Raw genomic sequence first — 22,676 nt, forward strand, 5'->3', positions numbered from 1 at the left:
TGCAGCAAACGCAACCCCAAATGCAACCTGAAACCCACTAATCATCATCCTCCTCTTCAATCACAAGTTCATTGAGGAACTCCTGTTCCTCATCAGTCGCCTCCTCTTCCGGAACTACAGCAGCACCCTGCTGCCTAACCCTCAAAAGCATCTCTCTGCCTGCCTGACATGGCTGTCCCGCCTTGAGGCAGTAAATGAGCTGGTCCTCACTCCCATCAGCTGCCACAGTCAGCCCACACACCTTGTAGGATACAAGAAAGCAACAATCAGCTATGGCTCTGTTTGCAACACACTCACACACACATACACACAGCCAGCCAGCCTACCTTGAATGAGTTGATCAGAGTGTCCCGATCCAGGGCATCCCAGGCTCCCAGGACCCAGTCGACCAGGAAGCGGCGGGAAGGGGCTCTCAGGTTCACTTATTTGGTGTAGGTCTTGTCTTTATCACCAGCCATTGAGTTATAGTAGTCACGGAGCTGCGCTTTGAAAGGGACATTCCACACAAAATCGGGGGCCTGCAGGTACTTTGTGCAACCTCCAGATATAACAGCCATTGTAAGGTTGTAACCCCTTTTTAGCTCTGACTTCGTGGCCTGGCCTATATGGTATCGGTACGAGTCCCATGCAAGTAGCCTCGGTCCGAAGTGAAATTTCCCCACTGCCCTCTGGAGCCGATCCTTTGTCAGGTCATTATTAAACCAGCCATTCTTGGAGGAAGCTATGATCAACCCGGGGATGCTCTGCATAGCTTTTACATCACAGACAGCACCTTTAAACACAATGTAAGGCTTCAGCTTTGTCCCGTCTGCTTTTGCTGCATGAGCCACCGTGACGCGTGCATTCTTGTGGCCGGTGGTTTTTAGGCAGATGGAGCGGGCTCCCCTCTCATTGACCTTACTAAAACCAACCATGTCAAACCAGACGGCTGTTTCATCCATCGCGATGATATTCTTGGGCTGGATTTTCTTGGCTTCTGTTTAGTAGTGAAAACGAGGAAGTTGACAATCTTCTCGATGGGAGCGTCCTTCTGTGCAACAGTTGTTCACCTGAGGGTAAAGTTGTTCCGACGCAGGAATTGATTAAGCCAGCCACTTGTTGCACCAAACTCCATCCCGGTGTCTCTGGTGTCACTCGCGGTGGCCTTAATGTGGATCATTTTACGGGACACGTGGTGGTTCAGTCCACGAAGGTGATGTATCCACTGACACAAATTAGCATCAAGCTCTTCGCTCACTTTCTTCCTACCTCCACCAGATAAGCCAGCCCGTTTTCCATCGATTGCCGACTGAGATAGTAGTTCTCCCTTTTTTTGTTTCCATTCGCGTACAAGCTTCGGGTCAACGTTAAACTGCCTGGCCGCTGCCAAACCATAATTCTGCACCGCATACTTCACAACCGATAGCTCGAACTTTAAGTCAAACTTTCTGTTCTTCTTCCCCCTTAAAGTATTCCCGTCCATCAGTTGTGGTGTCCCAATATACATGGGGTATTATTAGGAAGAGGCGTTTAATTCACAAAATGGGCTCAGACCCCGGGCGGCTATTAGGACATGGGCAGTTATTTGCCCAAGGGTGTTAACTTGGTAATATACGGTAACTTTGACCTGAATTTGAAAAAAAAAAAACTTTTTATTTTTCACTAAAGAAGGGTTCGGGGAATGCGCCTACAAAACTGGTGGGGTTCGGTACCTCTAACAAGGTTGAGAACCACTGATTTAATGCATGAAGCCGGTATATGGAAACCTATAAAGTGTTTAGTACCCAGATGTGCAGCCAACTAGGAGGAAAGCGTTTGTAAACATGGCGGTGAAAGTGAATGGAATGATAATGTAAAAGTCAGTAATCTGGGATAAGTCCATGTAAAAGATGCTGAAAGGTCACAAACACTTGCATAACTTTACAATAATAAACGTAACTCCCCCAAAGGAGTGTTATGTGGGTTAACTGGCGCCAATTGCCAAAGGTCGGCACATGCTAATTTCTCTGTGGTAGTAGTGTACTCAGCAGTAAGACTATTAAAAAAATATATATATATTATTATTTTATATTTTTTATATTATTTGTTCTAATAATTTCAGGTCAGCTACGCATGCATAATCTTTTTCCAAGTTTACAGCAACCGACATTAAAAGCTGTTTAGTGTTCACACTCATCTTATATTATGTAAGTAAGCACACGATAATTTCTCCGTGGTAGTAGTGTACTCAGCAGTAAAACTATATACCGTATTTTTCGGCGTATAAGTGGCTCCGGAGTATAAGTCGCACCTGCCGAAAATGCATAATAGAGAATGAAAAAAACATATATAAGTCGCACTGGAGTATAAGTTGCATTTTTGGGGGAAATTTATTTGATAAAATCCAACACCAAGAATAGACATCTGAAAAGCAATTTAAAATAAATAAAGAATAGTGAACAACAGGCTGAATAAGTGTACGTTATATGACGCATAAATAAATATGTTAACGTAACATATTATGCTAAGAGTCATTCAAATACCTATAACATAAAGACCATGCTATATGTTTACCAAACAATCTGTCACTCCTAATTGCTAAATCCGATTAAATATTATGCGTCTAGTCTCTTATTTGATATTTTACGGTAGTGAGTTAATCATTTCACACACAAGTCGCTCCTGAGTATAAGTCGCACCCCCGGCCAAACTATGAAAAAAAACTGCGACTAATAGTCCGAAAAATACGGCATATATATATATATATATATATATATATATATATATATATATATATAAAAATAATTTTTTTTTTATTATTTTCATTATTTGTTTCAATAATTTCAGGTCAGCGTCTCATGCCTAATCTTTTCTCCAAGTTCATACAGCAACCGACTTTAAAAGCGGTTGCCGCTTTAGTGTTTACACTCCTCTTATTGTGGGGTGCAGAAAGCAATGGAGATTTGCGAATGTCATCTTCTAATGTCTTAATGAAAACTAATCCTTGTGCATTAGCAATATGTTCTCAAAGAAGTCACAAAAAACAGTTAAAAATGTATCGATACACACCAGATACAAAATGAGCTGAGCACAGCTGCACTGAGGCTTGCAAACCATAAGTACCTTCCTTCTTTTTAGACAAACACTGTCTGCACACACTGTTTCACAACTTTGTGCAGTACTGTAGATGTTTTATCTGTTTGCTGACAATTCTGACAGCCGAAAAAAACATTTCAAAAGTTAAACATTTAGGTTTAGCAGAGATGCTAGCCGTCCCTTTTTTTGTCGTGCTGATGTTGATGTTACATGAAAACACTTGATATAAAGCACACTGCACCTTTCGCATGAAACCACTTCTATGACAAATCTGAAAATTGGCTGTTACAATGTTTGCAAATATTTTTTCAATTAGTTTACACTAGAGAAGCTTCCGGTGTATTTAGTTGGTTTACCATTTTGTTTTTCAATGTGTAAGAGCAGTGAATGAATTCATTGACTTAAAATTAATTCTGGACCTCTGATTGTACTTTGTCATTGTACTTTTTGTCTGGATGGATGAGAAAAAAATTTAAGTCTTAAATTTGACATTTTGATACCTGGAGAGACCCTGTTATCATGTGTGTTTTGTAGTTGCTCGAACGTGCAACCTCATCCTGATTGTGCTGGATGTGCTGAAGCCTCTGCTGCACAAGAAGCTGATAGAACACGAGCTTGAGGGCTTCGGCATCCGACTGAATAAGCAGCCTCCCAACATCGGCTTTAAGAAGAAGGACAAAGGTGGCATCAACTTCACGGCCACTGTATGTCCAGAACAATGCTGCCCCCCTAGTAGCCTCTCTCTCTGCACTGCTCATCTTCCTTCTGCTCTCTCCGGCTGCAGTGTGCACAAACCGAGCTGGATGCTGACACGGTGAAGACCATCTTGTCTGAGTATAAGATTCACAACGCTGACATCACCCTCCGCAGCGACTCCACAGCCGATGACCTCATCGATGTGGTGGAGGGGAATCGGTGAGACCCAAAGCCACGGCGGACCATTCTTTAGTGGTTGTTAGTGGGCGTGGCCACGCGCTGACTTAATCCGGATGAAAAGCTTGTGTTGACACTGACCAGACTGTTCCTACAGCGTTTACATCCCCTGCATTTACGTGCTCAACAAAATTGACCAGATTTCCATTGAGGAGCTGGATGTCATCTACAAGGTCCCGCACTGTGTACCCATCTCTGCTCACCACCGCTGGAACTTTGATGACTTGCTGGAGAAGATGTGGGACTACCTGCAGCTCGTGCGCATGTAAGAGTGCCAGCAGATGGTATTGCTCTTTTTCATGGCCAAACCCTTAAGGTGTGACCTTCATTTGCAGCTATACCAAACCCAAGGGTCAGCTTCCAGACTACACCTCCCCTGTGGTTCTTCCTGACCAGCACACTGCTGTGGAGGACTTCTGCCTGAAGATCCACAAGAACCTCGTCAAAGAGTTAAAGTAGTGCGTATACATAAAATCTTTCACTCTCCTTGTTTAATGATGATTAGTTAGATGAACTCAAGTGGAACAAATAGATAATATAGAAATAGTATAGGAAATGAAACAGAAGGAATAGAAAAAATAGACAGAATAGATTACATAGAAAGAATAGTGAAAAAACAAATAATATAATTATTGGATGAAATACAATGAATAGGTTAAATAGAAAAAATAGACTAAATAGAATAGAGGAAATAGGAATATATTAAAAAGAAGGTATAGATTAAATAGAAAGAATATATTAAATAGAAAGGATCAAATAAATAAATGGTAAATGGGTTGTACTTGTATAGCACTTTTCTACCCCTTTTTAAGGAGCCCAAAGCACTTTGACAATATTTCCACATTCGCCCATTCACACACATGTTCACACACTGACGGTGGGAGCTGCCATGCAAGGCGCTCACCAGGACCCATCAGGAGCAAGGGTGAAGTGTTTTGCCCAAGGACACAACGGACGTGACTAGGATGGTAGAAGGTGGGGATTGAACCAGTAACCCTCAGATTGCTGGCACAGCCACTCTACCAACTTCGCCACGCCGAGTAAAAAGAATAGATTAAATAGAAAGAAAAAAATAAATAAAAATGATAGATTAAATAGTAGGACCAGGTTAATAGAAGGAATAGATTAAAAAAAATATATAGATTAAATAGAAGGAATATATTAAATAGATGAAATATAAAGAATAGATTAAATGAAAAGGATAGACTAAGCAGGAGGAATAAAGTAAATAGAAATGATAGATTATATAGAAAGTATATTTGTGCTGGGACCTTTCAGGCGTAGAAAATGTATATTTGTTCTGGTACCTTGTAGACGTAGGAAGTATGTTTGTGCTGGGACCTTGTAGACGTAGGAAGTATGTTTGTGCTGGGACCTTGTAGACTTTGATTGATTGATTGATTGATTGATTGATACTTTTGATAGTAGATCGCACAGTTCAGTACATCCATCCATCCATCCATTTTCCACCGCTTATTCCCTTTCGGGGTCGCGGGGGGCGCTGGCGCCTATCTCAGCTACAATCGGGCGGAAGGCAGGGTACACCCTGGACAAGTCGCCACCTCATCGCAGGGCCAACACAGATAGACAGACAACATTCACACTCACATTCACACTCTAGGGCCAATTTAATGTTGCCAATCAACCTATCCCCAGGTGCATGTCTTTGGAAGTGGGAGGAAGCCGGAGTACCCGGAGGGAACCCACGCATTCACGGGGAGAACATGCAAACTCCACACAGAAAGATCCCGAGCCTGGATTTGAACCCAGGACTGCAGGAACTTTGTATTGTGAGGCAGATATTCCATACAATTGACCACTAAATGGTAACACTCGAATAAGTTTTTCAACTTGTTTAAGTCGGGGTCCACGTTAATCAATTCATGGTAGACGTAGGAAGTATGATTGTGCTGGGACCCTGCAGACGAGCGAAGTGTATTTGTGCTGGGACCCTGCAGATAGAAGAAGTATATTTGTGCTGGGACCTGCTGGCCTAGAAAATTTATATTTGTGCTGGTACATTGTAGATGTAGGAAGTATGTTTGTGCTGGGACCCTGCAGACGTAGGAAGTGTATTTGTGCTAGGACCCTGCAGACGTAGGAAGTATATTTATGCCTCAATCCTGCAGACGTAGGAAGTATATTTATGCCTCAACCCTGCAGACGTATGAAGTATATTTGTCCTGGAACATTGCAGACGTAGGAAGTATATTTGTCTTGGAACCCTGCAGATGTAGGAATTATATTTGTGCTGAAACCCTGCAGACGTAGGAAGTATATTTGTGGTGGGACCCTGCGGACGTTGGAATTATATTTGTTCTGGGACGCTGCAGACGTAGGAATTATATTTGTGCTGGGTCCCCGCAGACGTAGGAAGTATATCTGTGCTGGGACCCTGCAGATGGAGGAAGTATATTTGAGCTGTGACCCTGCAGACGTAGGAAGTTTATTTGTGCTGGGACCCTGCAAATGTAGAAAATGTATATTTGTGCTCGGACCCTGCAGAGATAGGGAGTATCTTTCCGCTGGGACCCTTCATACGTAGGAAGTATATTTGTGGTGGGAACCTGCAGATGTAGAAAATATATATTTGTGCTGGGATCCTGCAGACATAGAAAGTATATTTTTGCTGGGACCCTGCAGAGATAGGGATTATCTATGTGCTGGCACCCTGCAGACATAGGAAGTATATTTGTGCTGGGACCCTGCAGACGTAGAAAGTATATTTGTGCTGGGACCCTGCAGACGTAAGAAGTATATTTGTGCTGGAACCCTGCAGACGTAGGTAGCGTCGTGTGATATCTAAGCCACCGTGAATTAGAAAGATGAGAAGATTTCTCCTCTTGTAAAATCATAGCAACAGAGTGTGGCACAATTAAAGTTAGTGGACTAAATCCAACATAATCACGTGAAGCCGAAACTGACAAAAGCAGGCCGGAAGGCCCCTTGCCACCGGGTCCAAAAGTTTGGAAAAAAACCCAACAGGTTTCAAAACATCCCCATGGGTTTGCAAAAGCACCGAAGCCATCGTTCCTCCCATTTCATCTAAAGACTGAACAAAGGGTTTCGCGGGGATTAGGAATTCCCAACGTCTGTAAAGCAAGCTTTAAATCCGTAAAAGCTTTCTCGGCCTCTGGAGTCCATACAAAACAAGTAGATTTGGACATGTCTCTGCCAACTGTCATATCACGCAAAGGTTTGTCCAATTCAGAAAAACCCGGCACAAAGTGACGACAGTAGGAACACATTCCCAGAAACGAAAGAAGCTGTTTCTTATTTAAAGGCCTCGGCACGTTCACAATAGCCTCAATGCGCTTTAAAGACAAAGTCTTACCCTCAGGAGTCAAAACATGTCCTAGAAAATCAAAACGTTGCTGCACAAATTGCAATTTTGAAATAGCTTTATGTCCTTCTTGTGCTGAAGCAGCTTTATCGTGTCATTCTCACATTGCACCTTGGTAGGGGCAACCAACAGGATGTCATCAACATATGTAATCAACACACTTTTGTCTGACAATACGAGAGGCCAAGCTACGAGTCAAAGCATCGCAAAAGAGAGAGGGGGCCGAATTTAGGCCCTGAACCATTCGTGTCCACTTGTAACGTTTCCCATCAAACAGAAACCCCGTCCAAAATTGACTTTTCTCCTCAACTTTCAATGAAAAGAAAGCATTTGAAAGGTCCACTACCGAAAACCACTGTGCATCCGGTGGAATCTGAGCCAAAATTGTGTAAGGGTTTGGTACATTCGGTACGGGACAATTAATTGCAGCATTAACTGCCTTCAAATCATGTACAAAACGCCATTCCGTAAGCTGATTTGCTGTTCTTATCTTTTTCACTGGGAATATTGGAGATTGCACAGTAGAATCATCACACGGAATTATTATTCCAGCACCAAGAAGTGATTCAAACAGAGGCGTTATCCCCTCAACAGCCTCACGACTCAAAGGATACTGGCGTTGTTGCGGCCTGTATCCAGATTGTGCTTCTATGCGTACAGGCGGACAATTTTTGATTAACCCCACATCATATTTGTTCCTCACCCACAAACAACTCAGCACTTGTGCCAACAAGGGTGAAATCTCAGTCGGAGAAGTCACCGCAGTCAAAGTCAGGTGTGTGTCATACTTTTCGTCAGTCGGAGATGCTGATTGCACCGAACGTAGCACATTAATTTTTGCCGCATAATTAATTCTATATGCATGGACTGCTTGCGAGTAGAATACATTTTTCCCTCTTGCACACGGTTGCCAATCCTTTGCCAATAAACAGTCATGCATAAAATGATTTAAATCCTGCCAATTATCAAATTTAGCTTTTGCTATCAGAATGTGCGGACTGGAATTTTCAACTTGATACAATATTTCTTGTGATGGAGTTAATTTTACTGCAACTGCGCATTTGCTTCCATCAAAATAGATGTCATTAATAAACAAACTATCATTCAAATCATGATAGAATGAAGCTTCATATTCTTGATCCGGACCTTCATGAACATGTGACACACAATACATGCTTTCAGATTCAATTCTGTCAGAAACTGGATTTAAACAGGGTGATATTGTGCTCTCTAGATCCTGCAAAGCAGTGGTCGTTACCAACCACTGATAGATATAGAGCGGACAATTCACCTCCAATGTGACAAAATTAGACCATTTGCATTCCTCTAAACTTTGAGGCCTTCTGGCGTCGGTGTGATTCCGATACCCCATTTCAACATTAAATCACGACCCAACAGATTGATTGGACAAAGATCAGACATTAAAAACAAATGTTTCGTTGTCATTGTACAATCAGCCGTGGCCCATGTACAACGAATTAGTATTGAAAACTTTTCTAAGACAGTTTGTCCACTCGCACTAGTGGAAAACATAGTTCTACCACTCAATTTTGGAGAGAATTCACTCGTTTGAATTACGCTGTTTGTCGCTCCAGAATCGACAAGATACGTCAATGACCTTCCATCCACATCACACACAATCATTGGCATTTTCTTGTATGCTAAGTCCTCACAAAAAGCATATGTCCCAATCATTGGCTGTTCACGCTCTTCTAATTCCCTAATTATGTCCTGTACCTTAGCAAGCAGCAATGTATCAGTAAAAGCAAGCGCGTCTTCATTGCGGTTAGTGGTTAGTATGGTGTTGTCGTGAGAAGGTGTAGGTGTGACACTTATCTGTTTCGTTGTCTCAGGTCCCGAGCCGGTCAGTCAATCTGAATTGTTTCTGAGTTGGCCTCCATCCGCTCTGCCCCAATCGTCCCGCTGTCCATCCCGTTTATTCTCAGGACAGTCGCGGCTCCAATGACCTTCATTTCCACAAATGAAACAACGGTTTCGGTCGTAAAACTGGGATCTCCGGCAACGTCCATCTTTCTTCTTGCCTCTTCCTCTTCCTCCGCTCCATCCTGTGTTAATTTTAACCATCGACAGATTTGCTTTGTGTTGCACTGTCTCAAATGTCTCTGTTTTCTTGGCTTTGCTCTCATTCATCTTTGCTTCAGCGTGTTTAGCATGCTTCAGAGATTCTGGAATTCGGTTAGCTTGCCAACCTCCGACTAGCGTCTGTTTCATTGTCTCTCTTTTTGACAGCGGCAGTCCTTCAAAAAAGTCCATTTTGAAAATAATCTCAAAGGTGTTCTCAGGTTGGCCTACATAATCATCTGGATTGGCGCTTCCCGAATGCGCTACACAAATGTCCTCCAGGCGATGATAGAATTCTACCACGGATTCATTCGGCTTCAGCGTAATGTGCTTAATGCGTCCCAAATCAAATTTCACCCGAAAGTTACGTTTGAGAGCGGTATCGATGTTAATAATATATGTCTCCCACTCATTTGCAGCTGTCCATTCTGCTCGTTCGGCTCGTAAAGCCTCATAATGTCCCGCATGCACCTCCGCTGCTATCTTTGCGAACTGCTCCGGTCCCAGATGCAACAGCAGAAGCTGTTTTATTTCTGCTTCTGTGGGACGCCATGCCCGACAGAAAGCGTGGAATGCGACTGCAAGCGCATCTCCACCCCTGTGTGGAGACGGCCAGTCTCTGATCGCTTCACGCATTTCCTGGTCCATCTGGCGTAAGACCAAAACGGGAGTCCCTTGCGGTCCTGGATAGTCCATCATCGAAGCCTGGAAGGTTCTGCCACTTCTCAGAGTCCTGCCAGCACTGTCCTCACTCAGAGAGATTTTGTTCACTTCATCTGTCACATGTTGAATTGATAAGCCCGATGCTCCTTGATTGTCATCCTGATGTGAGTGGGAGGCCCCCGCCGGGGTTGTTGCGCCGTGCCCCGAGGCTGCCTGCTGGTAGTTAGGGGGCGGAGACGGCGTTGCTGGAGCTGGAGGGGTGCCATCGGCTGGTGCTGCTGCTGCTGCTGCTGCTGCTGCTGTTGCTGCCGCTGCTGCTGCTGTTGCTGTTGCGGCACTGGGACGTCCACAGGAGGGCCCGCTGGCAGTTGCTGGTCGTAGTGCGGGGGCAGAGTGGGGTAGAGTGGCGTCCAGTCCTCAGAAACCCTTCGATTGCAACTCAGGCCCTGAGATTGGCTCGAAAACAGAGTAGTGGGAAAAGTATCAGTTGCAAGATCTATCTTTTCTTTATTTTCTGCTTTCTTTTGCTTTCTTTCCCTACGTTCAACTTCACTCATCCAAAGTTTCAGACACTCTTTATGTTGTTCCAAACAATTCAAATCTTTCACACGCATAGCCTTTCCCTTTCGCATGTTGACGTCTTGTAGCGCCAATTTTTCTTTAATTTTACTCAATTGATTCATACTAAATGAACCAGTCTTGGGAAATGCCAATTCATTCACCCATACTTTCACACACAGTAGGGATCCCTCTCCATATTTTTCTTTCATTGTGCGCATACATGGGAAATCATAATCGAATACCTCAGGCTTAACCTTCCTGAACCACATATTCGAGCTCGTTTTAATTTTCCGCTCTTCTCGTTTAAACTTAACAGGCTAAAATTAGTGTTGTTTCTTCCAACCTTAAACTGGGCATACACTCACAGCCTTATAGACACTGTTAATCATCGGACCTTAAACCCGGCATCAAAATTTATAACAAGACGGCTCCAACCCTAAATCAGTGTTATTTCTTCCAACCTCAAACTGGGCATGTATACACGTTTTTATGAAGACACGGCTACGTTCATCGGGTCTCAAATTCGGCATTAAAATGTAGCGAGACAGAAAAAGAACGGCTTATTTCCCATGTATGAAATATATAAATCACTCAAGCTTTGTCACACAAAAAATATATATATTTCGTAGATTCGTCTTTTGTGTAAAATGCAAATGTCACAGATTTGTCTTAAAATTCAGTCAGGATGATTCAATTAATTTACCGTTACGATGTTGCAGCGGGTCAAACATGATCCCGAAGAGACGGCCGTCCGATTTGCAGGAGCCTCGAAAACTCTCACGTCCGTTCAAATTTCTGGGGAGGAGACGTCAGCTTTTTTGTGCTGCCGGGTTGATCAGTCCATTTCAGCGGCCTCTGCGAACGGGAACAGCGATCTTCTTGGGTTCCCACTTCTGCACACCAAGTTGTCGTGGAAATTTCTTAAAAACGATCCTTTAGTGACAAATAGCTTCAAAATGATGTATTAAAGTAACAAGAAATAACAACCTTTGCAAAGCAAGACCAAACCAGAACGACACATGCGTCCGTTCCAGCCTGTTCTGCCTGCTTTAGAATATGACATGACAATTATACATTCTCAGAAGTCCCACCCTCCACGCTCATTAACATATAGTACACCAGTGAAAGAATACCCAAAGTCCTGGAGGGGGTGTCGTTTGCCCAGAAGAGGGGGGGGGGGGGGGGGGGCACTCAGGAAAGGGGAACAGTGTAGTCCAGAGGGGGGTCAGGACGAGATAATACAGATGCCCGGTCAACTAAAAGTCACATTTCACATCAAAGACAGAGAAGACAGAGCTTAATCAAGATTAGATGATTAGGTGTCTCTTACAAAACCCCACATTCCTAAGCATAATGAACATTCTTTGGTAAACGGTTCAAAGAACATCATCTATTTAAATGAGTAAATAAGTAATTTTGCTATCACAGACCCTGCAGCGATAGAGAGTATCTTTGGGCTGGGACCCTGCAGACGTAGGAATTATATTTGTGCTGGGACCCTGCAGACGTAGGAATTATATTTGTGCTGGGACCCTGCAGACGTAGGAAATATATTTGTGCTGGGACCCTGCGGACGTAGGAAGTATCTTTGTGCTGGGACCCTGCAGGCGTAGGAAGTATATTTGTGCTGAGACCCTGCAGACGTAGGAAGTATATTTGTGCTGGGACCCTGTAGACGTAGGAAGAATATTTGTGCTGAAACACTGCACACTTTTAAAGTATATTTGTGCTGGGACCCTGCAGACGTAGGAAGTATATTTGTGCTGGGATCCTGCAGACTTAGAAAATGTCTATTTGTGCTGGGACACTGCAGATATAGGAAGAATATTTGTGCTGGAACACTGCACAATTTGAAAGTATATTTGTGCTGGGACCCTGCAAACATAGGAAGTATGTATGTGCTGAGACCCTGCAGACGTAGGAAGTATATTTGTGTTGGGATCTTGCAGATGTAGAAAATGTATATTTGTGCTGGGACCCTGCAGATGTAGAAAATGTATATTTGTGCTGGGACCTTGCAGACGTCTGAAGTATATTTGTGCTGGGACCCTGCAGATGTAGGAAGTATATTTGTGCTGTGACCCTGCAGACAGGAAGTATATTTGTGCTGGGACCCTGCAGACGTAGGAAGAATATTTGTACTGGAACACTGCACACTTTGAAAGTATATTTGTGCTGGGACCCTGCAAACATAGAAAGTATTTATGTGCTGGGACCCTGCAGACGTAGGAAGTATATTTTTGCTGGGATCCTGCAGACTTAGAAAATGTATATTTGTGCTGGGACCCTGCAGATGTAGGAAGAATATTTGTGCTGGAACACTGCACACTTTGAAAGTATATTTGTGCTGGGACCCAGCAAACATAGAAAGTATGTATGTGCTGGGACCCTGCAGACGTAGGAAGTATATTTGTGTTGGGATCCTGCAGACGTAGAAAATGTATATTTGTGCTGGGACCCTGCAGATGTATAAAATGTATATTTGTGCTGGAACCTTGCAGACGTCTGAAGTATATTTTTGCCGGGACCCTGCAGATGTAGGAAGTATATTTGTGCTGGGACCCTGCAGACGTTCGAAGTATATTTGTGCTGGGACCCTGCACACTTTGAAAATATATTTTTGCTGGGGCTCTGCACACTTTGAAAGAATATTTGCGCTGGGACCCTGCAGATGTAGAAAATATATATTTGTGCTTGGCCCCTGCAGACACAGGGAGTAGGAATGTGGTGGTACCCTGCAGACGTAGGAAGTATATCTGTGCTGGGATGCTGCAGACATAGGAAGTATATTTGTGCTGGGACCCTGCAGACGTACAGTAGAAATTGTATCTTAGTTCTGGGACCCTGCAGAGGTAGGAAGTATCTTTTTGCTGGGACCCTGCAAATGTAGGAAGTACGTTTGTGCTGGGACACTGCAGACATAGGAAGTAAATTTGTGCTGGGATCCTGCAGACCTAGGAAGTACAGTTATGTTCATAATAATTGCAGTATGTTTAAAAAGGTGAGTAAGTCTAAACATTTTTCAAATGAATTGTATTCTAATGAACACAAATGCATTGGGGACACTGCACATTCTATTTCAAAGCCATCCAATTAGAAAAAATTAATTAAATTTGATAATATTTTACAGAAAGTCAATAAATATTAAAACAAAATATAGCAGTGCTGACATATTTATTTACGAAACTCAAATTTACTGTATAAACTAAGAAAGGCTTGCATATTCAACTTTCTTGAGAATCATTAATTAATATTCAGTTGCATAACCACGGTTTCTGATAACTGCTTCACATCTGTGGCACATGGAGTCCACCAACTTCTGGCACCGGTCTACAAGTATTGCAGCCCAGAAAAATTGCACTACGTTCCACAATTCCTCTGCATTTCGTGGCTTTGCCCCATGAACAGCATTTTTTATGTCAGCCCACAAGTTTTCAATGGGATTAAGGTCCGCGGATTGTGCTGGCCACTCCATTACTTGAATTCTGCTTGTCTGAAACCATGATTTTGTTCGCTTGCTGGTATGTTTGGGGTCATTGTCTTGTTGAAACACCCATTTCAAGGGCATTTCCTCTTCAGCATACGGCAACATGACTTCTTTCAGTATTCTGATGTACTCAAACTGATCCGTGATCCCTGGTATGCGATAAATAGGACCAATACCATATTAGGAGAAACACCCCCATATCATGATGTATGAATGCACCACCATGCTTCATCGTCTTCACTTTGTACTGGGGCTTAAATTCAGTGTTTGCAGGACGTCTGACAAACTGTCTGTGGCCCTTGCACCTAAAAAGAACAATCTTACTCTCATCAGTCCACAAAATATTATGCCAATGTGTTCTTTGGCAAATTGTAACCGCTTCAGCATGTCTTTTTTTTTTTAATGGGACTTTGCGGGGGCTTCTTGCTGGTAGCTTGGCTTCACATAGACGTGGTCTGATTGTTACTCACAGGCAATCTTGGATCTACTTTGATCCTCCTGGGGCTGATCATTGGCTGAGCCTTTGCCATTTTGGTTATACTCTTGGTTATAGTCCGATCCATTCGAATAGTCTTTTTTCTTTTTCTTCCTTGCCTTTCTGGTTTTGGTTGCCATTTTAAAGCGAATGATATCATTTTAGTTGAACAGCCTATCATTTTCTGCACTTTTTCATAGGTTTCCCCCTCTTTTATTAATTTCTTAATCAAAGAACGCTCTTCTTTTGAACAATGTCTGGAACGACCCATTTTACTCTGTTTTTTAAGGACACATAATCAATGACCTCACTAATTGAACTCAGCACTGCTATTTTTTTTAACACGCCCCTTTCAGTAAAGGATTCAGTTTCACAAAATCAGCAGCATGCATGTCATGCCTGTTGGATCTGTTGGTTTTCAATACCTTTACTAAACCTTCTAGAAACATACTTGCAGTGTAGAAGTTGAAATTCTAACAAAAAATGATTTATCTTGCTAGTGATGTGGGACTGCTATTGTTTTGAACACAACTTTATATTTGTGCTGGGACCCAGCAGATGTAGGAAGTATGTTTGTGCTGGGACCCTGCAAACGTAGGAAGTATCTTTGTTCTGGGACCCTGCAGAGGTAGGAAGTATCTTTTTGCTGGGACCCTGCAGATGTAGAAAGTATGTTTGTGCTGGGACCCTACAAACGTAGGAAGTATCTTTTGTGCTGGGACCATGCAGACGTAGGAAGTATCTTTGTGCTGGGACTCTGCAGACGTAGGAAGTATGTTTGTGCTGAGACCCTGCAAACGTAGGAAGTATATTTGTGCTGGGATCCTGCAGACATAGGATGTATATTTGTGCTGGGACCCTGCAGATGTATAAAATGTACAAACCCCGTTTCCATATGAGTTGGGAAATTGTGTTAGATGTAAATATAAACAGAATACAATGATTTGCAAATCCTTTTCAACCCATATTCAGTTGAATGCACTACAGAGACAAGATAGTTGATGTTCAAACTCATAAACTTTTTTTTTTTTTTTGCAAATAATAATTAACTTGGAATTTCATGGCTACAACACATGCCAAAGTAGTTGGGAAAGGGCATGTTCATCCCTGTTTCATCACCGTTTCTTTTAACAACACTCAATAAACGTTTGGCAACTGAGGAAACTAATTGTTGAAGCTTTGAAAGTGGAATTTTTTCTCATTCTTGTTTTATGTTGAGCTTTAGTCGTTCAACAGTCCAGGGTCTCTGCTGTCATATTTTACGCTTCATAATGTGCCACAATTTTTCGATGGGAGTCAGGTCTGGACTGCAGGAGGGCCAGGAAAGTACCCGCACTCTTTTACTATGAAACCACGCTGTTGTAACACGTGGCTTGGCATTGTCTTGCTGAACTAAGCAGGGGCGTCCATGATAATGTTGCTTGGATGACAACATATGTTGTTCCAAAACCTGTATGTACCTTTCAGCATTAATGGTGCCTTCACAGATGTGTAAGTTACCCATGCCCTGAGCACTAATATACCCCTATACCATCACAGATGCATGCTTTTGAACTTTGCGCCTATAACAATCCGGATTGTTAGTTTCCTCTTTGTTCTGGAGGACACCACGTCCACAGTTTCCAAATTTAACTTGAAATGTGGACTCGGCAGACCACAGAACACTTTTCCACTTTACATCAGTCCATCTTAGATGAGCTCAGGCCCAGCGAAGCCAGCAGCGTTCGTTGATAAATGGGTTTTGCTTTGCATAGCAGAGTTTTAACTTGCACTTACAGATGTAGCGACCAACTGTAGTTACTGATGGGGGTTTTATGAAGTGTTCCTGAGCCCATGTGGTGATATCCTTTACATACTAATGTCTTTTTTTGATGCTGTACCGCCTGAGGGATCAAAGGTCCGTAATGTCATCGCTTACGTGCTGCTAGCGGGGTGTATAAAATAGTCAATAAGTGTCAGGGATACAAAGGATTATGGGTATTTGTTGTGTTGCGTTAATGTTGTGTTACTGGGAGGATGTTCTCCCGAAATGTGTTTGTCAATCTTGTTTGGTGTGGCTTCACAGCGTGGCGCATATTACTAAGAGTGTTAAAATTGTTTATATCACAACCATTAGTGTACTCTGTGTCACCCAGTATGCCTTGCAGTCGTGTGCGTGTTGCTGTGGAAGCCACACACAACATGATGCTGGACTGACAAGCAGATTGTACATGCTGTAGAAGGCGACAAAGCCAATGGCTTCATAGCACATAGCGCATACTTATTATCCGGGTGACTGCCGACAGTCATTCTAGAGAATATTTGCGTCTCCTATTGTCTTCTTCGCTTTGTGACACGGGTCTTAAATGGCTCTTTGAATGGCAAAGGATACCAATCCCAGAACCATGTATATCAAATATTTCCGGATGGTTCAACCGCCACCCGCCCGACCCGCGGACTCCGCGGATGAGACCGCAAACCGCACATCTCTAGTGGGTACCTTCCTGGCCCGCCTGCAGTCCAGACCTGTTTCCGATCGAAAATGTGTGGCGCATTATGAAGCGTAAAATACGACAACAAGACCCCGGACTGTTGAACAACTGAAGCGCTACACGAAACAAGAATGGGAAAGAATTACACTTTCAAAGCTTCAACAATAATTTTTTTCAGTTCCCAAACGTTTATTGAGTGTTAAAAGAAAAGGTGATGTAACACTGTAGTGAACATTCCCTTTCCCAACTACTTTGGCACGTGTTGCAGCCATGAAATTCTAAGTTAATTATTCTTTGCAAAAAAAAAGTTTATGAGTTTGAACATCAAATATCTTGTGTTTGTAGTGCATTCAATTGAATATGGGTTGAAAGGAATTTGCAAATCATTGTATTCCGTTTATATATACATTTGACACAATTTCCCAACTCATATAGAAACAGGGTTTGTATATTAATGTATTGAGTGCTAATTTCACAGACAAGCCATAGAAATGTCTGCTCGCTTGGAAAAAAAATCCTAATCTACGATTTGACTCCCTCGAAAGTTCTTGACACTGCTCAAAACAGAAGAAGGCTTTTCTGAAAACCTCCCACGTGGACACCTCAGTGATGGACGCTTTGACATCCCTCAACTTATATGGAAACTGGTTTGTAGGAAGTATATTTGTGCTGGGACCCTGCACATGCATAAAGTATATTTGTGCTGGGACCCTAATAATGTAGGAAGTATATTTGTGCTGGGACCCTGCAGACGTACGAAGTATATTTGTGCTCGGATCCTGCAGACATAGGAAGTATATATGTGCTGGGACCCTGCAGATGTAGACATTGTATATTTGTGCTGGGACCCTGCAAATGTAGGAAGTATATTTGTGCTCGAAACCTGCATAGATAGAAAAGTATCTTTGTGTTGGGACCCTGCACATGTAGGAAGTATATTTGTGCTCGGATCCTGCAAACATAGGAAGTATATATGTGCTGGGACCCTGCACATGTAGGCAGTATCTTTGGGGTGGGACCGTGCAGATGTTGGAAGTATATTCGTGCTGGCACCCTGCACATGCAGGAAGTACATTTGTGCTGGGACCCTGATGACGTAGGAAGTATATTTGTGCTGGGACCCTGATGACGTAGGAAGTATATTTGTGCTGGAACCATGCAGATGTAGGAAGTATATTTGTGCTGGGACCATGCAGATGTAGGAAGTATATTTGTACTGGTACCCTGCATATGTATGACGTATTTTTGTGCTGGGACCCTGCAGACTTAGGAAGTATCTTTGTGCTGGGACCAGAAGTGAGTAGTAACGCGCAACATTTACTCCGTTACATCTACTTGAGTAACTTTTGGGATAAATTGTACTTCTAAGAGTAGTTTTAATGCAACATACTTTTACTTTTATTTTTATAGAGAAGAAACGCTACTCTTACTCCGCTCCAATTATCTGCATTCAGCTCGCTACTCGCTACTGATTTTTATCGATCTGTTAATACACGTTTTGGTTTTTTTCGTTGTCAGACATACCTTCAAAGTAGGATCTATCGCATGCCTGCGTTTCACCAATCAAATGCAGTTACTGGTGACGTTTGAATCGTTTTCACCATTCAAATGCAATCACTGGTGACGTTTGACTCCGTTTCACCAATCAAACAGAGCCAGGCGGTCACATGATAAACTGTTTCAGCGGCAAACAACAACAGCAATGGCAGAGACGACAACGAACGCAATCACTCCTGGCTTCACATAAAATCGATGTTCACTCTTCAGACAAACAAAAAACAGTTATGTAGGGTGTTGTCATACAGTGGGGCAGAAAAGTATTTAGTCAGCCACCGATTGTGCAAGTTCTCCAACTTAAAATGATGACAGAGGTCTGTAATTTTCATCATAGGTACACTTCAACTCTGAGGGACAGAAAAAAAATCCAGGAATTCACATTGTAGGAATTTTAAAGAATTTATTTGTAAATTATGGTGGAAAATAAGTATTTGGTCAACCATTCAAAGCGCTCACTGATGGAAGGAGGTTTTGGCTCAAAATCTCATTATACATGCCCCCATTCATTCTTTCCTTAACACGGATCAATCTTCCTGTCCCCTTAGCAGAAAAACAGCCCCAAAGCATGATGTTTCCAACCCCCATGCTTCACAGCAGGTATGTTGTTCTTGCGATGCAACTCAGTATTCTTCTTCCTCCAAACACGACGAGTCGAGTTTATACCAAAACGTTCTATTTTGGTTTCATCTGACCACATGACATTCTCCCAATACTTTGCTGTATCATCCATGTATCCATTTTGACAGACCTTTGTCACCATTTTAAGTGGGAGAACTTGCGCAATCGGTGGCTGACTAAATAATTTTTTGCCCCCCTGTATGTGTCTCCCCAAACAAGTGGACATTTCAGCTTAAATGAACTCAACGTCAAATTTGAGGAAGCACATCGCGGTAAGTAACGTTAGTAGATAGTAGCTGTCACCGCGGGCTAATGTTAGCTTCCCTGCTATGAATCACTGTCAAATGTACGTAGTTTGGGTATAATTTATCAACGTACTGCAGCATCATAGACAGACAGAGCCACACACACTCACGCATGCATACAAACACCAATCAGAAGTGCCCATCTGTTCCCAGGTGCAACCCACACCTATCAGACTCTATGATTTGCTAACTTGTTATTTTTCTTTGTAAATCTCTGTCTACTGAGCCTATGGTGCTGTTACGTTATTGTGGCTCAATTTGCCTTAATTGTTTTTATTTTAAGGTATTATTACTTAATATATTTTAATATAATATTATATTAATAATAATATTTTTAAAATAATATATTTTTCCCCTTAGGGATTGTAAAGTATTTCTGATTCTGATATATTATTGTTTTAGTTGCTTTAGAGATATTCCTGGCTCTGAATTTGTTCATTGCTATTCTTATGTTTTTGTGCATTATTTGTTGCCGTCATCATTAAACAAACAGGTTACTCATTAGTTAGTCAGTACTTGAGTATTTTTTTCACAACATACTTTTTACTTTTACTCAAGTAAATATTTGGGTGACTACTCCTTACTTTTACTTGAGTAATACATCTCTAAATTAACAGTTATGAGTGTTGAGTACAATTTCTGCCTACTCTACCCACCTCTGGCTGGGACCCTGCAGAGATAGGAAGTATCTGAGGCTTGGCTGAGGTCTCGATGTGCTCATCAATCAGCCGACACATTAGTGCTGCTGAGCATTAGAAATCCTCTCGCAAGAAGAGGCTGGCCTAACTCTGTCATAGTGGTTTGTTGTTAACTAGGTGATTAATGTGAACACCAACCTTGCTTTCTTTTTAGTGCGCTGGTGTGGGGATCGTCTGTGAAACACAATCCTCAGAAGGTGGGTAAGGACCACGTGATGGAGGACGAGGACGTTATCCAGTTGGTGAAGAAGTAAACATAATTTTGTAATGTTTACTTTGAAGAGAAGATGGAATTCACTTAAATAGCAGGATTGGTTCATATTGAATATTGACAATAAATACTCTCCAACAAATGACTTATTTCTTTCATCTAAACTTCTGTCTAATCAAACGATTTTTGACCTTAGCATATTTTTACTGCTGAAATATTTCTTCATATGTTCATATCTGACAACTTTGATCAACATGTATTTTTAATTTGGTTTCTTTGTCGTTTTCCTCCGAGCTACTCTTTCATATAAGGGTGATACTGTTAAATATTAAGTGCTAACGTCACATGATGGTAAATTATTATATTAATGTATTGACTGCTAATGTCACATGATGGTTAATTATTATATTAATGTATAAAGTGCTAATGTCACATGATGATTAAATATTATATTAATCGGTGCAATGGACATTCAGTGGATCAAGTTAATAGTGTGAGGCCAGCAGGGGATCATCTTGAGTGAAGACAGGTCAGCAGCGCAGAGACGTCCCTAACTGATGCACAGAGGAATGGTCCTCTGGACTTTGAACAGCTAGTGAATCATCCGTGGTCCCCTAATAACCCCTCCATGCAGGAGAGGGGGGCAGAGCAGGAAAGAGAATGCAGATCAACTGGTCTAAAAGGGGGGTGTATTTAAAGGCTCACGTATACAAATGAGTTTTAAAATGGGATTTAGATTCTTCTACTGAGGTAGTATCTCTAACTGTAACGTTAGGGCATTCCAGAGTACTGGAGCCCGAATAGATGACACATACATGATGGTTCAATATTATATTAATGTATTGAATGCTAATTTCACATGATGGTTAAATACAAACCACGTTTCCATATGAGTTGGGAAATTGTGTTAGATATAAATATAAATGGAATCCAATAATTTGCAAATCATTTTCAACCCATATTCAGTTGAATATGCTACAAAGACAACATATTTGCTGTTCAAACTGATAGACATTTTTTTTTTTTTTTTGCAAATCATTAACTTTAGAATTTGATGCCAGTTACACGTGACAAAGAAGTTGGGAAAGGTGGCAATAAATACTGATAAAGTTGAGGAATGCTCATCAAACACTTATTTCGGAATATCCCACAGGTGTGCAGGCTAATTGGGAACAGGTGGATGCCATGATTGGAAATAAAAACAGCTTCCTAAAAAAAGCTTAGTCTTTCACAAGAAAGGATGGGGCGAGGTACACCCCTTTGTCCACTACTGCGTGATCAAATAGTCAAACAGTTTAAGAACAACGTTTCTCAAAGTGCAATTGCAATAAATTTAGGGATTTCAACATCTACGGTCCAAAATATCAAAAGGTTCAGAGAAACTGGAGAAATCACTCCACGTAAGCGGCATGGCCAGAAACCAACATTGAATGACCGTGACCTTCGATCCCTCAGACGGTACTGTATCAAAAACCGAGATCAATCTCTAAAGGATATCACCACATGGGCTCAGGAACACTTCAGAAAACCACTGTCACTAAATACAGTTCGTCGCTACATCTGTAAGTGTGAGTTAAAGCTCTACTGTGCAAAGCGAAAAGCAATTTATCAACTTCCTTAAGCGCCGCCGCCTTCTCTGGGCCCGAGATCATCTAAAATGGACTGACGCTAAGTGGCAAAGTGTTCTGTGGTCTGACGAGTCCACATTTCAAATTGTTTTTGGAAATATTCGACATCGTGTCATCTGGACCAAAGTGGAAGCAAACCATCCAGACTGTTATCGACGCAAAGTTCAAAAGCCAGCATCTGTGATGGTATGGGGGTGCATTAGTGCCCAAGGCATGGGTAACTTACACATCTGTGAAGGCACCATTAATGCTGAAAGGTACATACAGTTTTTGGAACAACATATGCTGCCATCTAAGCGCCGTCTTTTTCATGGATGCCCCTGCTTATTTCAGCAAGACAATGTGTTACAACAGCGTGGCTTCATAAAAAAAAAAGTGGGGGGACATTCCTGGCCCGCCTGCAGTCCAGACCTGTCTCCCATCGAAAATGTGTGGCGCATTATGAAGCGTAAAATACGACAGCGGAGACCCTGGACTGTTGAAGGACTGAAGCGCTACATAAAACAAGAATGGGAAAGAATTCCACTTTCAAAGCTTCAACAATTAGTTTCCTCAGTTCCCAAACGTTTGAGTGTTGTTAAAAGAAAAGG

General features: G+C 42.1%; 1 protein-coding gene across 1 annotated transcript in view; it reads left to right on the top strand.

Moving 5' to 3' along the window:
* The window catches only part of drg1 (developmentally regulated GTP binding protein 1), a 58,042-nt gene extending 37,442 nt beyond the window's left edge, over nt 1–20,600 (top strand). The window contains exons 5-9 of the mRNA XM_061908291.1: nt 3,589–3,758; nt 3,839–3,969; nt 4,085–4,252; nt 4,323–4,445; nt 20,402–20,600. Coding sequence (XP_061764275.1) covers nt 3,589–3,758; nt 3,839–3,969; nt 4,085–4,252; nt 4,323–4,445; nt 20,402–20,501 — 692 coding nt within the window. The 3' untranslated portion in view covers nt 20,502–20,600. The remainder of the gene's footprint in view (nt 1–3,588; nt 3,759–3,838; nt 3,970–4,084; nt 4,253–4,322; nt 4,446–20,401) is intronic.
* Nucleotides 20,601–22,676: the final 2,076 nt, after the last annotated feature.

Source organism: Nerophis ophidion, linkage group LG08 (genome assembly GCF_033978795.1).
Source record: "Nerophis ophidion isolate RoL-2023_Sa linkage group LG08, RoL_Noph_v1.0, whole genome shotgun sequence".
NCBI lineage: Eukaryota > Metazoa > Chordata > Actinopteri > Syngnathiformes > Syngnathidae > Nerophis > Nerophis ophidion.